The sequence below is a fragment of the Hemicordylus capensis genome, chromosome 3 (assembly GCF_027244095.1).
Source record: "Hemicordylus capensis ecotype Gifberg chromosome 3, rHemCap1.1.pri, whole genome shotgun sequence".
NCBI classification, from domain to species: domain Eukaryota; kingdom Metazoa; phylum Chordata; class Lepidosauria; order Squamata; family Cordylidae; genus Hemicordylus; species Hemicordylus capensis.
Genome location: NC_069659.1, coordinates 172,192,329 through 172,204,409, shown reverse-complemented (window position 1 = coordinate 172,204,409; position 12,081 = coordinate 172,192,329). Strand labels below are relative to the sequence as shown.

The window sequence follows — 12,081 nt, the reverse complement described above, 5'->3', positions numbered from 1 at the left end:
ATTGGCTTAAGCAAGAGGAAACTAAGAAAACAAAAAGATTTGGGTTGGGGATGGTGTTTTTGTTTTACTGTCCTTGAGAGACGAAGTTCATTCAATCCCCTCCACTTCCCATTTGGCTCCCTCCTCGCTTTCTGCACGCTGCAATAATGCTAAAATGCCAATGGACCAGGAGCAGCTCCCTCCTGTAGCTGAACCAGTTAGGCTGCTGGGGAGAGGGGCGGGACTAGCAGCAAGCAGGGAAGTTAACCCTTTGCTTACACTGCTGCTGACGATCTCACTAATGCCTGCCTATCCTCATTAACAGGGACTGCGCGGGGGCTAGAATCAGCTGAGTGGGGGTATATTTTCCTCCATGCGCACACAGAGGTGCAGCATACAGGGGAGAGTGGTCAGCAGTGGGTTGTATTGGTTCCCCCTCCAAGGCCCAGGACGATCGGCCATTGCCCCATGTGAACAATCTTTGGTGCCACATATGCACATGTGTTCAGAAGTCTTTTTTGAGAACTATGGATTGTGTGCTACACTAACTACATCAAGTCTTAGTTTACTGACTTCACTGCCTACTTAATCTTCAATCACTGCAAACATCTTATCCTTATCTTCACCACTCTCTGCCTTTTTATTCTTAAATGTTACTGCATTCCTACAATACATTCAGCCTAACCAATCATTTTCCATTATGTTTGGAACTCCAACCCCCACCCACCCACCCACTCCCACCAGAACATGTAAAGTGTTTTATTTTCCTCTCAACACATGTCCACAAGAATAAGGCCAGGATTCAAAAGATACTATACCCACACTCGGGATCTTCCAGAGACTCACTGGAGAGTATAAAATTTCCTCTTCTTTCTGCAGCTTTTTGTGATGTGGTAGAAAGTGGGGGCAGAGCTTTGAAACCTCAGGAGGCACACAGAAACTTTGAAAATCTCCCCTTCCCCAATCTGAGGTGTTTTGACCTCCCTCGGCCTCACATCCCATTCCGTATGTTCCTTGGCATTCTACAAGCTACAGTGTTGGCCACTGTTAGGAGGCAGACTTCAGGATGCAAATTTTGAAACAGAAGTAAGATTAGCCTTCCCTAGCAATAAGAACTTGTTGGACTATGCCTATACTACATTGTAGCTTTCTAGTACTTTGATTTAGATATGAGGGGTGAGTTAAATCAGCAAGGCCCAAGTGTGCAACAGCTGGTTTGGACCATACTTTGTCTGACTGGCCTGCCCTATGTGATTAAGACATGAGCAAACCCTTTCTCATCAGCAGTGAGAAAGGCCTACCCGGTTTGTGGGGAGGAAGCAGGAAAGAGCTTACCTCCCTGCAGACAATCATTCCCCTGTCCCTGGGTGGGCAGATCACCTTTCAGGTGCTGGGATGCACCATCGCATGTTGCCCCACCCCCTGGAGGTCCAATAATGCACCATGCAAGTGTGCCGTGCATTATGGGGATTCCTCTCCCAACGTCTGCCAGCTATGGCTGCTTGCAGCCGCAGCTGACACACTATCAAGGAAATGGGGTTAGGAGAGTGCTCGCTCTCCTAACCCCGTTTTCAAGTTGGCCACTGTGGTGCCACCAGAATCAGTCCCGATCCCAGTGGTTCACATGCATGTGCAAAACTGGGCTGGGTTCCCTTAGTCTGGTTTTGCACACATGTGTGAATAGCCTCAGCGTGTCATGAGTATGCAGGTCTATCCTTCATCGCAACATTTTTTAATTGTTTGGGGTTCATCTTTAAAGTAGTGTTCGGATCATGTGTAGAGGAGGAGTGGTTTGGATGTTTAAGGAATAGTGATTAAGGAATAGTGTATTAGAGAGGAGATGTGTGCTCACAGCACACTCACATCTTAATCATCTGGGGCGGTCTGGTTTGTCCAAATCAGCCCTATGAGTTTCATCCAAAGTAGCATGAGTGGAACACCACTTGCTCAACAGGATTTTCCTGTCCCTCCTCCTCAGTGCACCTCCTTGTGGTTATAGCTTCTGAAAATCCACTCTTGAGGATTGGGGACTTTGTACAACAATGTAGGAAGGGGCACAGTAGGTTTCTGTGGGAAGGGGAAATCAGCAGAAATGTGAGGCCTTTGCACAAGCAGAAATACCTTACACATGCACAAAGCACTTTTTGAAACAAGCCTAGATGATGTATGTTAACTGAATGAAGAATATGCCTGAACCCCATCAACTTGACACATAAACATGAGAATATGAGAAAGGCCACATATTAAGAACATAAGTAGAATTTAAAATCAATATGCATCATTTCACCCTGGAAACAATGAGCAGGAAACAGACTAAGATAGTCAGGACTAAGCACCATTGAAATAAATAAGACAAGTTAGTAGTAACTAACTTAAGAACCATTAATTTCAGTGTGGCTTAGTCATGACTAACTAATCTAGACCATGCACTACCTATTAAGGCCAGGCTCTTATTCAGATGAATTCATGTTCTCCACTCCATATATTGACTGAGATGTTAAACCTGTGCCTGAGCCATACAACTTCTGTTGGGGGTTCACATGACTGCATGTGATTCCCCCCCCCCCCAAACTGCACTTAGAAAGCTAAATGGAAGAGAAAAAGTCTGAGGCTTCTCCTTGACATCTCCACTTAAATAAGTGGAGGGTTTTTCTTAATGGGGGAGGAGCATGCAGTCATGTGAGCCATCAACTGGAGCCTGCCCAGGTACAGATCTACCACTTCTGAGGAATAGACAAAAGTTGTTATGCTGTTTACTTTTAAATTCACATAAAAGCACATCCCATTTGGTACTTCTACTTGTTCCAAAGTGATACAATGGACACCATGTGATTGTGATACAATGGACACCATGTGATGATCTATGTAATCTGGATTGCCATGCCAGTGGATTTTATTTCTGTCTGTTCATTAGGCTACTTTCCTCAAGGTCATCTGCCAGCCCAAAACCTATTCATGTCACCTGAACTTGTGCGAGTAGAGAATTCTTGGGATCGGGCAACAAGGAATGGAATGTCATTACTAAATCACAACTCGTATAATTTACAGATTTTAGCTGACCTAGAAAACCATGCACTTTTTAAAGATGACTTGGAATGTCAGAAGCTGATTCTGGAAGCTATGAAATATCATCTTTTGCCAGAAAGACGGACCCTTATGCAAAGCCCAAGAACTAAGCCAAGAAAATCCACAGTTGGGACCCTGTATGCTGTTGGAGGAATGGATAACAACAAAGGTACTTGTTAATAGTTGTTGTTTTTTAAAGATGATGACAAAATATTTTATTTCATGGCTGCTAATTTAAAAGCATTGCCATGCAGCGATTCATTTGCTTGCTGATTGTTCTTCAGAAAGATAGGAAAACAATTTCATGGAGAGAGAAATTGTTATGGATAGCTTGAAGTTCCACAGACTTTACACAGTTTATCCATGTCTTAAGATTCAAGTACTTGATCTATAAACTAGGTAATCTACCAAGTACTTGGATTTCCTGGACTTAGTCAGTTAAGCAAGATCATCCTGTAATCTTGGAATGCAATGCCAGGCACCACTGTTCCAGTGTTCAAATATTTGTATAATATAATCACAAACTTGTGTTCAAGCAGCAGCCAAGTCAACAGCACAATAGCTGTAAAAAAAAAAAAAAGCTAATGTAGCAACAATCATACTTTCTCCGTGGTGATCCTCCTTTCTGGATTAATTGTGCAGGCTGTCTTTTCCTTACATCCCTAGTTAGAGAAGTGAAACAAAGTGGTCATTCACACAATCAAAAACTGTTCTACCCGGGTTTTCTACCCAGGTAGGAGGAAGATCTGGGTAGAAGTAATTGTGTGGAAGCAAGCTGGGAGGAAAAGCTATCCAGGTTTTCCTCCTACCTTGCTTCTACACAATCAAAAATTGGGAGCACACACAGATCCCAAACCCAGGTAGAACACAGTTTTTGATTGTGTGAATGACCTTAAAGTTTCTTGATGGGTGCATTAGTGAGGCTCTACACATGGCCCGCTCTCCCTGCACATGAGCAGTCTCTCATTGCTGGGGGACTAGATCAAGCAGCTTCTTCGGTTGGGCGCTCCTGTGCCCAGCTTTGGCTCCCGCAAGAGCTCTGGGGGTCGGGGGAAGGGGAGTGGCGCTGTGTGGTGCCCCAGCCCCTGAAGCCTCTGGAAGGCACCATGCAAGTGTGTGGTGCCTTCCTGTGGTCCCCCCTCCCCTCTCCCCCTCCCCCTGAGTGTGTCACACAATTACAAAAACAAGGTTAGTGGAGCACTCATTTAGGGGGAGGGGTATTTAGGCAGCCTAGACACCATGGAACCACCAGGCTCACTCATGAGCTTGGTGGTATTCATGATGGGGCAAAACCAGACTGGGCTCCCAGCCTCAGTGTCTGGAGTAGGTAGCATTCCTGAAGGGGACGGAAAAGGAAGTGTTATTCACCTGACCTTAATTTATTTTTTCACCTCCCTGGTTGTTACCCGTTATTTGTACAAAGTACACCCTTTTGAAAGATTCCCCATTCCCAAAGTCCCCAAGTAATTGCATAAAGGTACACACTAAGTGCAGACTACTTTGACCGTGTTCCTTTCTTATTTCATCTTTTCTGATTTTTTTCTCCCAGCTAGTAAGATTGGCCATGTTATATTTACTATATGTCAGAGATCATTTCCTGTAGAGTCCAAGAAACAAAACTAAAATGTTGCAGAACCCTTTTGGAACCACAGAAGTGTAACACGTCTAGCATATTTAGCAGATATTTAGCAAATTACCGGACAATGGAATAAAATAATAATAAATCTGTAGTTCTTTGAGTGACTATAGATTTCCTAGGTCAAAAAAAGAAACTATAGGTTTCTTTTTGTTAATAAGGTATTTGCCTTTCCCCGTCCATTCACCTCAGTTTTTCTCTTAAGTGAAAGGTCTTGAGGTGGAATATAGAAGTATGCATATAAGAGTATTATGTGTTTATATTGTGGAGATAGTAAAACATTGACTTCTTTAAAGATTCTTTGGAATCCCAAATGCAGAACAAAATCTATAGAGTACATCATCTCCAGGACTAAGCTGCAAAATGATTATAGAGCGGGGAGGGTGGGAGAGCGGCTTGCAGAGCAAAAAAGATCTCAATAAATTATTGAGTAGTTTTATAGAAAAGGCAGAATACTGATTGACCTCCCATCATGTGCTTCAACCTGCTTCATTGTCCCAACAGAAGAAACACCAAGGGGGTAAGCTGGGTTGCCAAAAAAAGAAAAGAAAAGAAAAGTAATAATGTCAGAGGTACTGTGATTGAAAAGGAGGGGGGGAGAAAACTTTGGAATCAAAGGCCTAGGTTATCTCGGCTTTCAATGAATTATTGTCTTGAGGTGAACACAGGGAAAAGAAAACTTTAAAGTAACCCAGGCAAGAAATTCAGCTATAAAAAAATCAGACATGCTAGTAATGGAAAGCGATAAAAGCTGATCTACTGAAACAATAATTTCAAATGTCCTAATCTGGTGATTAAATCTAAAAACTATCACACAAAAAATTGGTATATTTTTTCAAAACATACCAATTGCATGCCCTGTGGATATCAAGACAAGTTAGAAATACAGTTCTCCCATTTTATCTGTAAAGATGGGTTATAAGATTAAATGCAAAACTGTTTTGCCTTAATGGCCAAGAATTATTATCTTTAATCAACTTTCTGTGTTAAGTTCCATAAGTGTCATTACAGTATTAACAGGAAATATTCCTGACCCCTAAAAACTAGATGAATTGAGAAGATCAACAGTAAAAATTACGTTCATCAAATGTGCTTATTAATATTTAATTATCAATGTAGAACTATATATAAATATTAAAAAGAAAATAAATAATGGTCCACAAAGTATCTACCCACATCATAGGTGATCTTAAAGTATATAAAAAATTAAAAAAAAGTATAAAAACTATCAACCTAGCTCATTAATATCTAAAAGCTATTTACTTATTTGTCATATTTATATACTATTTGATATGTATATCTCTTGGCAGTGTACATAATTTAAAACACAACAAATATAAAACAAAGTAAAAACAATTAAAAGAATTCCACAGAATAAAAACTTAAAATAATGTCATGATATAAAAACAATTAAACAATTTAAAATTAATTTAACTTAAAAGCCTAAGAAAACAGGTGTCTTGAGGGTCTTCCTAAAAGCAAACATAGATGGAGATGCTCTTATTTCAAAAGGGAGGATCATTATCATCATCAATCTTTATTACAGTCACAGACCAGCATAAAGTACATTTTAAAACCTAAGTAGCAACAGATTTTACACTCTAAGACACACTACTATCATAAGATGATTTAAAATATGAAATAAGAAATATAAAAGATGTTGAAATACATTACCAGCATAAAATGTTTTAAAATATAAAATATAGGGATCAGACTGCGCTATGGTTGTAGTAAGAGACATAGTAGACTCTGGGCTACATTATACTACTAGCAAAACATGATTTAACTATGGCTGCGATAAGAATTATAGGCATAAACCATGTAGCAGTACTCTAGATCGTGTTGCATGCTTGTAAAGTAAGAAAAGATTTTAAAAGATTTAAAATATATAAAATCATGACAGTCATCACTAAATCAACAGGGACTATATTTCAAAGCCCCAGGGCAGCCACAGAGAAGGCCCAGTCCCAAGTCCCACTGAATGATCCAGTGGCAACTATAACTGGACCTCTACAGATGATCTTAATAGGCAACAGTGTTCAGTTTAAGTACCTTGGTGTAATATTTCAGGCCTCTGGCTGCCTGAAACTCTTTGAGGCCAAAGTCTGTACATACTTCTTGTGCGGAGTGCAGCTGGGCATATACCCTAATTTCTCTAAATTAGAAGCGGTTCAATCTAATTTCCTGAAGAATTTATTTCAGGTCCCCAGCTGCGTTCCTAGGACGGTGCTACGGCTGGAAGCAGGGTTGCTCAAAATAGGGGCTAGGGCTTGGATTATTATTTTTGAATTATGTCTTAAGCTGATTTTCCATCCCATTGGTTAGCTCCATTGGTGCTAAAGGATATATATCACTCAAGGTGGGGAAAAGGGGTGGAGGAAAGGCTATATTATTACAGGTTTTCTTGCACCGCACTGCTAACCCTGGGTTATGAAAATGCCAGACTCAAAATCAGGGAAATAATTTATATGGCATGGCAAATTGATCAGGGATCCATTCCAGTTGGTGTCTTTTGGGGCAATCAAATTCTGAATGTTACCCCTGCCAACTATTTAAACCAGCTAACCAGGGGCGTAACAAGGTTGGAGTGGGCCCAGAGACGAGATTTTAAAATGGGCCCCTCACTGCCTAAATGTACAACACTAACACAACCAACCATTTTAAAAGCCACCCAACAGCACAGTTCTAAACTCACTTTGAATACTATATATTTGTTCTACTTTTAATGCCTAGAACACACTAGAAACACTAGAGGTAAGAGCATTTATGCTGCTGAGATAGATAGATGCTAAGATATACACAGTTTCTGTATATAGTTACCTGTGTTTATACAGATAACATAGCATTATATTTAGGCATATAGAATCTCTCTTATTTCCTAAAAATACACACAATAGTCTAAGGCTGAGGTTGTTGAATTATAGTTTTTTCTCTACCACGCAATTAAACATAGATTAACACACACTCTAGCAGGATTTCAAAGTTCTTTGTCACACTAATTTAGAAATTGGATTTCAAGACTTGATTTCATATAACCAGAGTGGTTCAACAATAACAAAGAAATATGTTAATCCAGATTAGGCCACTGATAAACCGATTTGGAACAATTCTACTCGGAAACAAGCCCCACTGAGTTCAATGGCCCTTACCCCCAAGGAGGTGTAGGCAAGCTAAATGACTTAAATGGGAGTAGCCTTCTTTAATATTCATGTACACTGTACAGTATCTGAATTTAAAACTCTCTGCATCAAAGATCACACACTCCCATTCAATGAGCATTTATTTTTAATGAATATGAATATTTACTTGGGAGTAAATCCCATTGAACTTACTGGGACTTAATATTAAATTAACACATATTGGGCAGCAATTTGGACGTTGTTGACTTGAAATCAGTGGCTTCTACATAACTGCTAGCAACCCAGTGCCCCTGCGGTGAACATAAACAGAAACTAAAAACTGGCCCACATCCAGATATGTTATCAGTGTAAGAAACCACTGATCTCTCTCCCCATCAATTTTTTCAAGACTGTGGAATCAACTTCTGTGAAAATGAAGGGTCTCTAATTGCTAAACTGATGGGTTAAAAACCTATACTATAATAAACACACAAACATATTAGAGAGCAATCTGGAGCTCATTCAATTGAGAGCATTCTGTACAAGCGAAGGAAGTCCCATTACTACTTTGAAGGAAGCTTGTTCCCAGTTTAAATATGCGCAAGATTGTCGCCTGTTGATTTCAGTCCTATCGATTTCTGTGATACGATATATTTAAATCAATATAGTTTAGACATTTATAGCTAACTGAATCGAGCCCTGGAAGTTTATCTTCATTAATGATTGAGGGAGGAGATTGCGGTGTGGACCGCAACCTCACCGAGCCCTGAGTCAGGGTGAGCCAAGCTCCGCTCCCCTATGCAAGGAGTCTCCAAGGAGTCCCTTGCTAATCCAACCACGTGTGCAGGGCTGCATGCGGACTTGTGAGCGCTCTCTCCTTGCAGGTGGGGTTTTCAATCCACAAAGGACAGCTCTCATTCTCAGTGAAGAGGGAAAACCTACCCTCGTTCTCTCCCTAGCTCGCTCAAAGGCATGGAGTGGGGAGGCTCGCGTGCGCGCACACACACGACAAAGAACAAGAGTCCCTCTCCTTGTGTGCCTCCCGCCCCTCCTACCCCCTTCAGATCGGTGTGTCTTGTTTGCCTGCTACGATCTCTTCCAAGCTGAAGTCCCATTGGACAAAGCAAGACTTCCTTGGGAAGGGAGCTTCGGCCAGCGGCACCCTCCCTCCCTCCCCCACATCATGCACAAAGCTCAGCAGACTGACTGAGCAGAGCAGGGAGGAAGAAGCCTGGAGTCCCCGCCCTCTCTGCAATCAACTGGCCCAGCCCTTACCAGTAAACTAACTGCTGCATGCAGCAGCACACCAGGTCACCTGAAAGTGCATTGGGCACACCGATCCCACCCCACCTTCCCGCCCAAGTAGTAGTAATAAAAGTTAAAATAAAGAGTAAACTAACTGCTGCCAGGCGCATTTGAGGGTGGAATGGCACTTGCTACCGGCCGGGTTGGGTCGTTTGCAGGGGTGACAGCGGTGCGGTGCGGTGGGGTGGGGTGGGGTGGGGTGGGGTGGAGTGGACACACACTGGCCTTAGGACAGCAGGAGGAGGAGGAATTAGCGGTTGGCCCTCGCCTCGGTGGTCCCTCCCCTGTTGTTATAACATTTTATGGAGCCTGCCTCGCCCTTGTATATTCTGCTCGGACATATCAGCATTCCCCTCACTACAACCTGACACCAGTGGCTAAACCTCGATCATCAGGTCTTTAGCATTCATTCACCATTTCCCTCCGTGCAGGGATAAATATTAATTTTTTATCCAATGTTGATTAAAGCCATGGCACTGGCAGGCTGACCACGGCAGTAAATAGCAGCTCTTGTGCAATGGCAAAGTTATGTGCTCGCTCGGTTCCAGGCTCGTAAAGCTGACACACAGTCGGGAGGAAGAAAGTTTGGGTTTTTATACCCCCCCATCCCCACATATCTCACAATACCCCACCCCCATTAAGGCTACCACCCGCCTGAACCTCTACTCAGTGTGGCGGCAGGAATGCCAAGTACCTAAGGAGGAGGAGGGCTCCCTGTGTTCTTTCGTGTTGTCTGTGTTGTCTCTCGTGTCTCTCTCCCAGTCTCCCTAGTAGTCTAGCAGGCTGTGGTGGCAGCAGCAAGGCAGGAGAGGAAGAAGCAGCAAAGACTAAGAGCAGCCTCGAAAAAGTTATCTGTGTTGCTCACCTCGCTCGCTTGTTTCCCGCCTGCGTGAGCTGAGGATGGGATCATGTGCCACTCATGTGCAGCACCTAACCAATGAGAGCGAAGGGGAAAGAGGAGGAAGAGCCTACGCCGGCAACAAATGAACGAAGCAAAAGGCTGTGGGGGGAGGGAGAGGGGAAGGTCGGATATGGCGGCGCGCTGCGCGAAAAGAACCATTTTTTTCAAGAATTAAATAAAATCATAATGAAATAAGGCCCGGGCAGGCAGGGGAGTCACATGACTTGTCTCTGGGGGGCCCTCGAGGCAGTGGGCCCCCAGACAACTGTCCCCCTTGCCCTATTATAGTTACGCCCCTGCAGCTAACAGTCCCAAAGTACTGCAGAGCCCTGACACTGGCCTGATGCAATGCCTTGTGCACAGCTGTGATGGAAGGGAGATATCACAGAATTCCATATGGAGACGCTATTTGCCCCTGTCGCTCTGGTGAGATTGAAACAACAGCTAATGTACTCTTGTACTGTCACTATTACCATGATATTCGGCATAAGCTCATCTCTTCAGATATTAGCTGGTATCCAGGCTGTACTGATTCCTTTTACCTAAATTTCCTCTTGGCAGATCAGAATGACTCTAGATTCTATAATGTGGCTAAGTTCTGTCTTATAGCTAGCAAAATTTGTTTAGAGCTCATTAGGAACTAAATATTCTAACGCCTCTATGTATGTTGCCTCCACTCACTGCATATGTTTCTGTCACACATAGTATAGAATACAATATGGTATGAGATTTAACACCACATTAAATACATACTTTTTTGTATTTTGCTGCTTGCTACTTTTATACTCAGTGTCATTCTGTTATTAGTGTTGATTAACTTTTATCAACATATTTATTTTCATAGTTTTAACTGCTAGCTTCTTCTTCTACTTATTATATAAGTAATTTTATATAGACTTTTTTATTATTTTGCAGGATTAGATTGTTTGACCAGCATTTTGCTGTCATGCTGGTCAAAGACCGAAAGAAAGACTATGCTATGTACCAATTGTAGCTTCCAGTTTATGTATAAAGGCAGCCCCACATAGAGTTCATTATAGTAATCAGGCCTGGAGGTTACCAGCATATGCACCACTGTTTTATGGTCATTTACCTTCAGAAATGGGTGTAGCAGACATATCAGGCAAAGCTGATAAAAAGTGCTCCTGGCCTCTGCCTCAAACTCTCAGACCAGAGAGAGTTTTGGATTCAGGAACACTCCAAGCTACATACCAATGTAGAGTATGAGCTCATTTAGGGACTCTCTTGGGTAGCTCAACTGAGTATGAGATTAGTATGAGCTCAGTTAGGGACTCTGTTGGGTAGCTCAACTGAGTATGAGATGAGCATGAGCTCAGTTAGGGACTCTGTTGGGTAGTGCAGTCATTGGTACACCTACAGAAGTCCCAGTCTCTTCTTGGTCCCTAGACATGCATTCAGTATAGACCAGTTCCCTGACTGGGATTCTGGTAAGGGAGATGGTATTCTTATAGACCACAGGAACCCCACTTCGCCACTCTCATTTTCTCACCTGTTCCACCATGGAGTAGCCCACTGGGAGAAGCTGGGATCAAACTGGACTACTAGCCTCTCCTGATCAGATGCATACCAGATTGGTTCCTTCATCCATAATCAAGTCATGGATGATCTCAGACTTATTTTGCACCAACTTGGCATTACCAAGTAATAAGGGAAGGTTCTGTGAGTAACTGGCACTACCTTCCAAGGCCAAAGAGGTGATAGGTCTGCTTGAAGGGGCAGCAGTGATTAAATTCCCTTCCCCTATAACTGTCTGCTATTATATATGCTATCTCATATATAATAGTATGTTATATAATATATACATATACATGACAATAGTATTCTTACATAACATAAGAAGGGCCTTGCTGGATCAAGCCCAAGGCCTATCTAGCCCAGCACCATGTTTCCTACAGTGACCCACCATCTGCCTCTGGGAAGCCCACAGGCAAGAGATGAAGGTTTGCCCCTCTCCAGCCAATGCTGCTCTGCAAATGGTATTCATTGTCAGCCTGCCTCTGAACATGGAGGTAGCTTATGTTGGAGCTAGAAGCCTGGCAGCATCAGCTCTCAGC

General features: G+C 42.6%; 1 protein-coding gene across 3 annotated transcripts in view; it reads left to right on the top strand.

Moving 5' to 3' along the window:
- Positions 1–12,081, top strand: part of KLHL1 (kelch like family member 1) — a 284,280-nt gene that overhangs the window by 168,128 nt on the left and 104,071 nt on the right. For all 3 annotated transcript variants that reach the window (XM_053312232.1, XM_053312230.1, XM_053312229.1), the window contains exon 6: positions 3,028–3,214. In XM_053312232.1, coding sequence (XP_053168207.1) covers positions 3,028–3,214 — 187 coding nt within the window. The remainder of the gene's footprint in view (positions 1–3,027; positions 3,215–12,081) is intronic.